The 12587-nt window shown below is 52.3% G+C and overlaps 1 protein-coding gene across 4 annotated transcripts in view; it reads right to left on the reverse strand.

Annotated features, from left to right (window-relative positions):
- The window catches only part of WDFY4 (WDFY family member 4), a 228714-nt gene that overhangs the window by 121110 nt on the left and 95017 nt on the right, over nucleotides 1-12587 (reverse strand). For 3 of the 4 annotated variants that reach the window (XR_011473609.1, XM_070433181.1, XM_070433180.1), the window contains exons 25-31: nucleotides 11736-11897; nucleotides 11106-11197; nucleotides 9391-9490; nucleotides 6564-6769; nucleotides 6204-6373; nucleotides 4723-4848; nucleotides 463-627 (exon numbers count right to left, since the gene is read on the reverse strand). Coding sequence is in view for 3 of the 4 variants with exons in the window: in XM_070433181.1 (XP_070289282.1) it covers nucleotides 463-627; nucleotides 4723-4848; nucleotides 6204-6373; nucleotides 6564-6769; nucleotides 9391-9490; nucleotides 11106-11197; nucleotides 11736-11897 (1021 nt within the window). In the remaining variant the exon portion in view is untranslated. The remainder of the gene's footprint in view (nucleotides 1-462; nucleotides 628-4722; nucleotides 4849-6203; nucleotides 6374-6563; nucleotides 6770-9390; nucleotides 9491-11105; nucleotides 11198-11735; nucleotides 11898-12587) is intronic. The other variant, XM_070433182.1, reaches the window with a different exon arrangement.

Genomic DNA, 12587 nt, shown 5'->3' on the forward strand with positions numbered 1-12587 from the left:
TCATCCTCAAGACCCAGCCGGTCCCTCTGCCCCCAGCCGCCCTCTGACTTCAAGGAGTCCCGAGTCACGGTCTGCAGACTGGAGGAGGGTTCTGGGGACAAAAAGCAGAGGAGCACCGGCCTCCGGTCCGCCCGCACCCACCCACTGGGTCTGGCCCGCACCCACCCACTGGGGACGGAGTCTGTTGTTTCGCATTATCAGTGGGAGGGAATTCCATAGAGAATTGGACGTGATCTGCCATCAAATGACTGAGGTTCCTAACAACTCGAAAAAACGACTGAATCTGAGTTTAAAAGACCTCAAGCTGCATCCCAGCCGAGAAAGGAAAGTTGCTGACTCACTGTTCCGCCACACTGCCTTAAATGCCTCTCATTTGGGGGGGCAGCAATCTTGCCCTTTGCTCTTGAGGGGTGACACCCTTTGCCCCTGATTTCACTGGGGCAGGGGAGCAGCGTGTCCTACCTTGTCCGTTCCCAGTGGGAAGGTGACAACGGCCAAGGTCTGGAGGAACTCCGGGGCCCGCCAGGCGGGGTCCTGGGGGTAGGCGCTGTGCACCTGGCCCAGGAACTGCAGCACGCTGGCCGGGAACTGGTGCTCCCCGGCGCCGTCTCCAAGGCCTGTCGGGGGCTGAGAGGCACTGGGTGAGGCGTGTGTGGGAGCCCGAGGGTTGGGAGTCTAGGAAGGAGACCTGCTCTCCGAGACTCTCAGACACCTCACTGCCAGGCCCCTAGACGACTGGCACTGGCCCTGGCACCGCCCAGGGAAGGGATTCACATGCACAGGATTGGTCTGCGGCTTCACACTCTCTTTTCACCTCTCACCACCCTCTGAGGCAGGCCCGCATTTACCCCTACTTCCCGGATGGGAAGACAGGCAGAGCGGTCAGAGCTTGCCAAGGTCCCGGTGGGTAAGGAGCCGAGCCAGGCGCTGTGACCCTGCCTCTCTTTCCCGAATGTCCAATGGCCTCTAATGACTCGGCGTGGCCTCTGTGCTCAGGGAACTTGCCAATCAGGGTCGGCTCCAGCCTTTCAGAGCCCAGCTGTCTGCTCCCAGCGCTAGACCCTGCCTTGGCTTATGTGCTCCCAGGACTGGCAGAACTTGAGGAGCCCCCTCCCCACCAGCCAGGGATCTGGAACGGATCATCTACTGAGCCAACATCCAGTCCCCAGAGGGACCTGGGAGCCTCCACACCACCACCACCATAACCTGGCCTCGGTCACACGGCTGAGCCTCCATCCTGGCTGCACACGAGTGTCCCGGAGCTCAGCTCCCTAAACCGGCTGTGCCAAGTCACTCTGTCTGGAGATTGGCTCCAGCCCCAGACTGTCCAGCTGCTGCCTCAGGGCCTGCCCTAGCATGATGGACAGCCTGCAATTTGAAAACTGACCCACCCTGCAGAGCCAAGCCAACAACCAGACGGAGGGTGCTCAGCCTGCTCCTGTGATTGCGCTAAGTGGAGGTCAGGTCCTCCCCTAGCCAGTTGCTCAGCCCCCTCCCTCCACCCCCCCCGCCCCCCCCCCCCTCCCCGCTCCCGTCCATGGCTGCCTCATTTCCCAGGAGCTGCTTCTAGACCTGGCCCATCTGCATGCGCCAGACATCCTGTTTAACAAGTAGATACCGAGTGCCTGGAACTGAGCCTCATACTAGAACACTCAAGCCTACTTATAGAAAGAAAGGCAATGGGCACGGGGCAGCTAGAAACCTGATTTTAAACTGGATCCTACAAGGGTTTGGTATGGGCTGAGCAGGCAGCAGAGAGAAACTGCTCCTGGGGCCCCCACACCCGGCTTTTCCCCAGGTCCTAAGAGCACAATATTGATTTCCAGAGGAATACCAGCGATCAGGTTCAGAGAGTGGTTTCTGGAGTTCAATGCCTGGTTCGAATCCTGCCTCTGCCTCTTACTGACAGTGTAGCTTTGGCCCAGTCCCTTCCCCCTACACCTCCAGTCCCAACTCTGTAAAGCAAGGATTGTAACATGAGCTATTTCATTTGGTTGTTGTGAGGATTGAATGAGACATTTGGTACCTCGGGGCTACTTCCCAGTGACTAGCACAGGGTAAGCAGAAGCAGCTGGGAGAGGACTTGAACTTTCAGAAGAGAAACTTGGATTTTGTGTGTTGGCAACCAGGACCCCTGAAGGTTCTTAGGCAATGCGGTGACCTGGACTGTAGGGCTAGCGCTGGACACACTGTCACATGCTCCTGCTCCATGACCCTGCCTGCGTGAGCTAACCTCAGCTCTGTTTCTACATTAGACAATGGAGATAACGCTGTTTCAAAGGATTGTTGCACACGGTGACTGCTGACCATCTGAAAGACCAGTAATGCAATACATTGGAAGAGACGTGGAGCAATTGGAACCTTCCAACTAGAGTAGCAGCTGGTGAGAGTGCCGTTGGCACGTCACGTTGGAGAACTATTTGGTGCTATCTGCTAGAGCAAGTCATGTGCACAACTGATGGACCACAATGTCACCCCTGGGCATATTTCTTTCTCTTTTTTAAAAATATATTTTATTGATTTTTTACAGAGAGGAAGGGAGAGGGATAGAGAGTTAGAAACATCGATGAGAGAGAGACATCGACCAGCTGCCTCCTGCACACCTCCTACTGGGGATGTGCCCGCAACCAAGGTACATGCCCTTGACTGGAATCGAACCTGTGACCCTTCAGTCTGAAGGCTATGCTCTATCCACTGAGCCAAACCAGTCAGGGCTCCTGGGCATATTTCTAACAGAAAAATATGTATGTCTGCCCAAAGATATGTACAAAGCAGCTTTATTCCTATTTCCAAATGGAAGAAAAAAAACACTCACAAGAATAGATAAATAAATTGTGATCAATTATCACAATAAAATACTACTCAATAATAAACAAGGATGAATTACTGACACATACAACATTATGAGTGAATCCCACAAACATAAGGATGAGTAAAAGAAGCCAGATGCAAAGAACGCATACTCTCTGGTCCATTTCTATCACATTCAACAAGAGGCAGACTACGCTGTGGTGAGTTAGTTACCAATGGGCAGGGGAATAATGTCAAACCAAGTGAAGTTCCGAGCAAACAATAATATAAGAAAAGATAAGAGAGAGAAAATAAACTTTGAGAAAGATATGCTAGAGTTATTCTCTACAATTAAGTTTCTGGTCTTTTTCGATTATCCTTCAGTTTTTGCCTTTTATATTTTGGTGCTTGTCTACTGTACTTGGCACATGAGAGTCTAATGACAGACATCTTCATTGAACCCAACGGCCGTGAGTGGCTTTGCTTCTGTCACGTGTTTAGATCTCAGAAGGTTGGGTCTCGCTTACTGACCAATCTGCGAGTCACTCCTGTAACACACCAGTGAACCATTTTATGTTTGATATTATAATGTAAATCTTTGGTCTCATTTTTTTACTTCTCTCAGCATGCCATGTATTTTCTTTATTTTAAATGCTTTCATGTTAATTCTTTTGTTTTGCTTTTTAAAAAATGAAACTAATTGGTTAGAAAGGTAACAGATTCCTGATGCTGCAAACAGAAAATACATCTTTCCAGGCACCCAAGGTTAATCGTGACATTAGGCCTGCGGTGGAACTCTGAATAGCTCCCAAAGACGGGAAGCGTGCAGATCACATGCTCTGACTAGGACCCAACAAACCGAGATGGGCAACCACAACGAAACAGACAGCTCAACCACGTGGGTACCGAAAAAGATGAACCGAAGGCCTTTAAAACTGCAAGCACAGAAACTCTAGAAAACAACCAGAAAATGAAGATGCCAAACATCAAACTCTCCGAACTAGCCAGAAAAAAACCCGGAGGATGATCGGCTCTTTAATAAGCCCACAGGCCCCGGCTTTTCCAGTAATGGGAGGAGTGGGGCAGAGGACAGTGTGAACTCATCAGTGAAGAGTAAGAAGGGAAAGTAACCACAAAAATTAAATGAATTAAAAGAGATGATTTGTGCAAATTAAATAATTGGGAAGATTTTTTAAAATTATAAATTACCTAAACTAGGTCAAGGAGACATTTAAAAGCCTAAAAAAGTCAAAAACAAAAACAAAAAAAAGTCAGGCCCAAGAAGTTTCATATAAACAATTTAAATAATATAAAAACTATGAATTTAATATATTCCTAAATGTAAACAATGAGTTTTTAAAATAAAGCTAGTATAATTTTGATATCAAAAGCTGACACTGGCCTTCATGTCTTAAATAACCTCGCCTCCCACCTCAATGGCCCTGGGTGGCCTGAGGGCTCTCCAGGCATCACGACTCCCCCCCCCCCCCCGCCCCCCCCCCACACACACACAAACAGGTGGATGCAGGCCAGGAGGCCAGGCAGACAGAAGTGAGCTCCTTGAGGGGAGCGGCCCGTCTCCCCGCCACAGGGCCCTGCAGCTCCTGATGGAAAATGTTACCCAGAAACGCTCGCTTTGATGAACGCATGCATCCCCCAGTGAAGAAAGTCAAACGACTACGCAACTGGGAAATGGAAGGCTTTTGGCAAGAGTGGCTGCACTGCACTGAAAACATTTCGGCTGGTTCTCAATGTGCACCTGAGTTATCCCAGAGCTGCCTTGCCCCTTCTATCAAGGATTCTGCATAACACTTCTAATGGCTGCCATCACTTGGACACTGCTGGGATAACTCCCTAAGAATTATCCCACCAACCTTGTCTGCCCCCCTCAACCCCCCCACCCCCACCACAGCATGTGGGGAAGGGGCTCACCCGGCTCATGGTGGCCTTCAGCATCCTCAGGAGCAGCAGGGCCCCCTCCATGCACAGCCCGGCCCGGAGGACTTCCTCTGCGCGGTGTGCCCGCAGGAGCCCCTGCAGCGTGGCGTCCAGGCTGTCCTGAAAGAGGAGGAGGGCTGCAGAGACGCCCGCCAGTGCAAGGAGTGTCTCACAGCCCCGTTTGGAAAGACGGGACAGCAAACCCCTCGGCAGCGGCCGCTGGGGGAATTTCAGCCGCTCGGTGCCTGAGGGAAACACGCATGTCCAAGAAGATACTGAAGACCCCGATAGCCACTTGTGCCGAGATTAGCGCTTCAGTCTGACACCACAGATACTGTCCAGTCAGGGACACTGGTTCTTTGCAATGAGACTAGAGAAGGCGCGTGAAGGCTCCAGTTCAGGGGAAGGTCAGGATCCTTGCAGGCAGGCCTGACTCCGCCTCTTTAACGGGCTTGCAGAAGCCATTCCAGCCCTTGCACCTCCGTTTCCCTCTCCGTGAAATAAAAATTGCACTATCAGCCCCACGGGGTGGTCATAAATACCAGGTGAGGCAAATATCTCCCAAGGCTCCTGACACCAGCAGCAGTTGTTCCCTGGACACATCCTTGGAGCGATGACAAGGCAGGGTTTTGTGAACTTAGTACAGTGTGCAGACCCAGCTGTGGAGATGGGCTTTGTGCCACTATTATTATATATCAAGATTTAGATCATCCTTCTGTTTGCAAAGCTATGACCCTCTCCATTTCAATTCAGGGCAGTTCAACTCAACTCAGTTAAGACCAAAAGACAATTTCTGATGCTGCTATTTGCCAGGCACCCAAGAAGGCGAGTAAGAGGCAGGTCTGTTGTCCAGGCGCTCAGTGCCTAAAGAGAGAGGCGGACGTGTAAATGTGTCCGTGCCACATATGGCAGAGGATGCTGAGGCACTGGCAGGATGGCTCCCCCTGGAGGGGGTGAGGCAGGTGACCTGGGAGGGCGAGCTCATTAAAGGCACAGGCTGAGCAAGCACAAGGCAGCTGCCTTGCTTGGAGGTGACTCAGGAGGATCCCAGCATGAGGGCAGCAGGGAGGGAGCTGGGCAGCTGTGGGGCAGGAGACTCGGCACATGGAAGGTTTGTATTCGAATATCGGGGAGTACCAGGGGCACCCCTAAGGTGAAGGCATGACAGGCTCTGATCTGTGGCGGCAGCAATTGGCCTCCCCCTCCCCCACCTTCATCATGGGTTTCTCTAGCTGTGCCCAAAGGAGAACAATTCACCAGTGGACTGATGAGAACGGAGAGCTGCTAGGAGGAGGATGGGGTAGAGGTGGAGGAGGTCAAGGGTATCTGAAGAGCCAGCCAAGGGGTGTGGCAGCTGGGGAGAGAATGGGTCAGGACAGTGGAAGTGGGAAGAATTGGAGCGAGCTAATGGAGAGTCTGAGGGAACTGCCTTGGTCATGTGGCAGCAGAAATCCCTGGGGGCCCCAAGGACCTACTCTGGATCCACCCGTCAGCTCTGTGAGTGGCGTCTGGAGGAAGAAGGCGGACACGATGAGGTAGACTTCCGGAATGTGAACGTGGTGGGCCAGAAAGTCATTCAAGACCCGGAATCCAGGAAGCAGGCAGGGGCCCTGGTCAGGCGCAGGAGGGTGGCTCTTCAGGTTATCTATGAATCCGAAGGGGCACACAATGCCACTGAGAACAATGCAATTGCTTACGGCCACGGTGGGGACTGGCACACGAGGGAATCCCCTGCCACCCACTCCCCCCAGAAATGCCAGTTCGGAATACACGCCATCACACAGGGGCACAGATGATGCTCCACAGGATCCTTTCCCTGTCCCTGACATGCGCACCCATCAGGATGTCCATGCCCTCTGCGCAGCGTTCCACCCAGGATCCCGCAGGCAGGCCGTCCTTAAAGCGCTCGCGCAGGGCGGGGCTCGACAGAAAGTGCAGCAGCAGCTTCAGGCCCAGCACAGTGGTGCTGGGGTGCAGGTGGCCCTGCAGAAGCAGCAGAAACCAGCCGGGCCCCAGGCTCAGGAACACCTCCTCCATTGTCCTAGGAGACCAACAAATGCAAGCGTCATGTCCAGAGACGATGAACAACATCCAGCCTTACTAGTCACCTAGGAAGGCAAATTAGGATTAGCATCTCAATACCACGTAGCAAGACACAGATCGCATTTTCAAGGAACAGTAAAAGAAACGCTGGCAGAGTTGCTGCAAAGTGGTTGAATTTGTCTATGAACAGCTGACGTGTAAATTGGTCAAAGGTTTTCAAAGCAATTGGCAACTATGTATCAATAGATGTGAAGCCTGCAGGCCTAGGGGGAGCTGTACTCCACTGATATTCACACTCATGCAGTGTCTGATGGCCATCCTTCTAATTACAGCACTATCTCTATATATAAAAGGCTAAGCGACCTGCCAACTGGCCAGTAGTATGATGTGCACTGACCACCAGGGGGCACATGCTCAACGCAGGACAAGCGACAGCAACTTTGCAAAGTGCCCTCTTGCACTCCGGGACCCCTCAGGGGATGTCGGACTGCCGGTTTTGGCCCAATCCCTGCAGGCCAGGCCAAGGGACCCCCACCTGCCAGAGGGACCCGGGACCCGGCTCACTCTGCAGACTCCCTTCGAGCCCTGGCACCACCCGAGGTGTGGCAGGCCGGGGAGGGACCACAGGAGGTTGGCTCCAGGGCATGTCCAGCCCATCTCACCCAGTCCCGCCTTGCCAGCCACCTTCTAATTAATTTCCTTTCAATGTGCACTGGGCCTCTAGTGGTCATATAAAACACATAATGGTTATTTACCTCCCTTTTGAAATACACTGGTCAAAACTAATCTAAACTGAATTATTCAAAGTGTCTGCATCTTTATCAGTTTAGGCCAAAAAAAATTACATGATTTACTATCAGGTCCAAAAATGATTTTAAAATGACGAGTCTGGCTAATACAGACTTGCTAGAGGGAACTGGGGAGCAGGGAGATGGGCAGCAGCCCTAGAGGCAATGGCTCAGCAAAGACCTGGCCTCCTGGGAGCAAGGGAAGGTCTGCCTGTCCCAGACAGTGTTCTCAGCATCAGCTGCCAGACTAGGCATGGTGAGGGTGTGGCCACCGGGCTAGGAACCAACAGACTGTTCTGTCTTCTAGCCCTGTCTCTGAACTAACTAACTGCATGACTTTAGCAGAACTCTTGATGTGCTCTGGTTATATCCTCAATGATGGTGATAGTGATAGTGATGGTGATGGTGATGGTGATGGTGATGGTGATGGTGATAGCGATAGTGATGGTGATGAGGATGAGGGTGAGGGTGATGAGGATGAGGATGAGGGTGATGCTGGTGGTGATAGTGATGAGGTGATGGTGATGAGGATGATGGTGAGTGTGAGGCTGATGGTGATGGGTGATGGTGATGAGGATGAGAGTGATGGTGATGATGGTGATGAGGATGATGGTGGTGCTGGTGGTGATGGTGATGATGGTGATGAGGATGATGGTGGTGCTGGTGGTGATGGTGATGGTGATGATGGTGATGAGGATGATGGTGGTGCTGGTGGTGATGGTGATGGTGGTGATGAGGATGATAAGAATGAGGTTGGTGCTGGTGGTGCTGATAATGATGGTGGTGTTGGTGATGATAGAAGTTCGCTTATGGAGTATTTACAGTATCCTAGGCACCACAGTCCAGGCTACCCACATGTTAATTTCCATCTACAGCAAGTACTATTTTTATCTTTACATAGATGAGTAGAAGAGAGGCATTGAGGTCTTGAGTTACCTCCCCAAGGTCTCTGGGAACAGAACTGGGATTTGAACCCAGGGGGTCTAACATTTGAGCCCAGATGCTAAGCAATACACTACATTTCCTTTTCAAACATAAGGGGAAGGAAGGGTTTAGACTAGTTCATCTCCAAGTTCCCCAGTGTTCTAATTCTAGCAATGTAAATACTTATGGGCTGGCAAATCTTTAAGCACTATCTGCAAAGCGGTTTTACTGAGGAGTAACCCCCACTGCTCCCCCAAACATACATAAACACTAAAATATCAATTTGGAAAGAGCAAGGATCTGGGCTGACATGCTCAGCACCACACCCTCACATCAAGGCACAGTGTCTGGCACATAGTAGGTGCTCAACAAATGACTCCAGGGTTGGAGATAAAGCAATCAGTGGGAGAGAGGCTGGGATTTTCTGATTATACATCATTTTGAAAGTTGATTGAAGGCAGATACTTCTTTTTCCAACTTGGGAAAATAACTAGGTAACTAACAGTAAAGAGCAGAAGAATTTGGCAAGCCTTTTCCTTGATAGATGTTATTTAGACCAACCATTTCTCCATTCTATTGTCTGCCAAATAAAGGACATCAAAATTAATTGTCACAACTGCCAAAACAATAACAATTACACTGGAGCAATGGTGACAAAAGGAGTTTATTGTAATTATACCAAATCTGTTTTGAGTTACTATGCCCATTAAACATTTTCATTGGAATATCTTAGGGCAAGGTCTGCTTTATCGGGTGGCGGGACTATAATTTTCTCTCTGACTAGTGCAGAAGACACATTGCAGACAGCTGACTCTGAGATACTAAACTTCTCATTAAGGAAAGGTTTTAACACCGAGCCCTGTACGAGGCAACCTAACGCCAAGTCGCGCTTCCTGGAGCTACTTACTCAGAGGACAGATGAAGTTGGGAGGAAGACACTACTCCGAGCAGCATCTCCAGCAGCTGGTTTCTGAGCCAGATTGTCTTTCCAGATGTTTGGCTTCCAGCTACAAAAGAGGCCATTTAGATTTGAGAGGGAACGGATGTAAAGAGACTTATTTTCTGCAGTAAGCCATCACAGCCTCCAAATGCTTATTTCATTCAGGCATTAGGCCATGGAGGGGACTCCAAATTTTGTCATTCAATTCTAGACTTCAATACAATGCTTTTAAAATATTTTCAGAAAATGTTCTTAAAGTTGCCTCTAACTAGAGATGTTTTCCATCTTCTTTCACACACACACACTCCTTAAAATCTATCTTACAGAAGAGGAATTCTTTAATTATCATGGGCTGCAATGTTTCTTGAGCATCTAAATGGCCAGGTCTAGCGAGGCATTGGGGGTAGCGGGTGCAGACCCTGGTTCTCCACCTCGGGCCCTGCTCTCCAGCAGCTCCCAGGCGAGGCTTTGGCACGCCGATGCTGCGGTAAAAATAGAGCTTGAGGAGTAGCAAGAGGTTACAGACCCAGTGGGGAAAGGAGCTGTACTTCTAGGTGTTATTAAAGCCCCAAGGCACAGGTTAACATTGTCTCAACAGATGATATTCTTACAAAAGATCCTGAATGAAGGGCAGCTGACTAAGTATGCTCACCGTTGGCCCATTTTCCATTCATTCACTCCCTAGGTTGGCCGTTTAGTTTACAGCCACTGTGGGCACAGACACCACGCTGTAGCGATGGAACTGCGGAAGCTGTGGAAGACTTGGCGTCAGATCCCCCTCTATTTGGGTTCTGGCCCACGTTCTTATTAAGGCCCTAATATCTGAGCCTCAGTTTCCTCATCTGCAAAATGGAAATGGTAATGCCTACTTTTCAGACTAGATCTAGGAGAAGAGGGAACTTGTTCAGATTGAGCAGCGCTGGCCAGGAGAATCTTTTGCGCCAGCCCTGTCCATGCAGTAGCCACCAGCCCCCTGTGGTTATCAAGACCTGGGACTGTGACCGGTGGGACTGAGGGATGGACTTTTTAACTGCACTTCATTTCAAGTCATTAAAATGGCACATGGGTTTGAGGCTCCCGGGCCGGACAGCACACCTGGAGGGCAGGACAGAGCGCAGTGCCTGCTCCCTCACACAGGCTCCAGCAGAGGGGACTCGGAACACGACAGCTGCTGCTCTGGGCCTGGCGGGGCGACACTCAGAGACACAGCCCAGCCTGTGCACAGAGGAGCCCGGGCTTTAGAAGCACAAGGTGACCAGGTGGCTCAGAGCGACTGGGAATGGCTAGTGCAGAGGGCACAGGGCAGGGCAGACATCCCTGGGAGGGAGCCGCACACGCAGCATGGACAGCGGGCGGCCACTGCGATTGGGCCCCACAGGGCTTCCAAGTGCGGGAGCCGGCCTTGGCGCAGGGGGGCCATCGGGAGGCAGGCATGGCTGGGCCTGAGGCCCCCGCTGGGCTACAGAAAACTGCGTGTTATCTAGAAACCATTCCAGGCCAGAAAGAGGGAATATGCAGTTCAACTTGATGTGTGACCCTAATCATAACACTGTGACCTCACAGGCCCCTATTTGGGAACAACCCTCAACTCCAGCGCCTTCCCTCCTTTGTCTCAGCCCCGCCCTCTACACCCGGCCCAGCACGTGTGGCTCTCAGGCTGGTGGCTGGAGCGGTCTCCTCACCAGGCCCCGAGGGCTCCGGGACCCCGTCCGCGAAGATCTGCCGCTCGTCCACCGAGGCGGGCTGGAGGGTGTACACCAGGAACAGCGCGACCCTTAACAGAGAGGACAGGCTCAGTCGGGCTCCTGTTGCTGAACACACGTGAAGGTTTCCTACACAGAACACCCCAATGCGGCTGCAAGGCAGGGTTCGAGAGGAGCACGCTATTCTGTAGTTAATGCAATATTTCCGGAGACTTCTACTGTCTGTCAGCATTCATCAGAGCAGTTAACTGGGGCTGCCAGGTCAACAGAGCAGGTGGCGATGAAGATGGACCAGGTTAAATGTCATGGGCTGGGCTGTTTAGAAAGTCTGCAAAGGGCAGGCGCACTGAGACCTCAGCCAGTGGTGATGGCTGTGCCCTTAGAAAGTCTGAATTCCTGGCACGACAGGTGTGTCAGCACCGGGGAGAGGGGTGCCCACAGCCCTGCTGGGGTCTTGCACATGCACCCTCCTCTCAACAGAGACCTAGAACCCGCCCTGCACTGAAAGGGAGGGAGGCTGGGGTGAGTGTGGTCAGGGGAGGGCTGGGCCTACAGCCCCTGGTAAACCAGCCCGAGCCCTGCCCTTGCCCTGGCAGCTGGGGGCAGTACCTGAGCAAGTCCTGGACACTGAAGTGGCCCCTCAGCTGCCAGCCCAGGATGGCGATGATGGTGGGGATCCTGGAGGGGGCGAGGCCAGGCTCATTGAAGAGGAAGACGAGCCTGGGTATCAGCTGTGCCTGGTGGGCCACGCCAGCACTCCGGGGGCCTTCCCTGCGAGCCCGGGAGAGAGGCGGTGAAAGCTTTCTGTGCTTCTGCTGAAAAGGCTTTCCAGGCCGGCGTGCTCTGTGGCCCTCGGCTCCAATGCCGCCAAATGAACCCCGAGCAAAGACAGCCACCGGAGTGTGACCCTGAGCACCCCACACCCAGGCCCGGCCTGGCGAGCCGGCTGGTGGGCGCGCTTCCTGCCCCCAGCCACACAGTGGGTGAGCACTCCGCGGCAGTCAGGGGAACAAGGCAGAATTCAAGCACCCTCGGCCCCTCCTCGAGCTCATCACATGCTCTTTCCAGTAAATTCTACTCCCCTCCCTCTCCCCCTCCCCCCCAGAAAACAGCTCCAGGGTGCACACCCACCTCTTAGAAAACAACAGGCACAGAGAGAACATGGAAAATGGGAAGAAAGCAAAGGTGGAGGGAGGTGAAATGGGTGGAATGCTCCTTCGGGAAGTGCCTTTTTGCTCTAACATCTGCCACACTGGGTCCCTGACACCCTGACACTGGAGAGGCAGAGCCAGCCCAGTCTGTGTGTCTGTTGCTTGTGAGCACTGGCATCCCCCCCCCCCCCCCCTCCCGCCATCTTTCCTGAGCTTTCTCATCGCAGAGCTGAGCAGACTGCTTTCTGCATTTGTCTCCCCTGCTGCCCGGAGGGCCTCCTCCCCCTCTCCCCTTGCAGCCCCAGAAGCC

This window comes from Myotis yumanensis, unplaced genomic scaffold, assembly GCF_028538775.1.
Source record: "Myotis yumanensis isolate MYYU_CA2020_CCGP unplaced genomic scaffold, mMyoYum1.0.hap1 SCAF_13, whole genome shotgun sequence".
In the NCBI taxonomy this organism is placed as follows: domain Eukaryota; kingdom Metazoa; phylum Chordata; class Mammalia; order Chiroptera; family Vespertilionidae; genus Myotis; species Myotis yumanensis.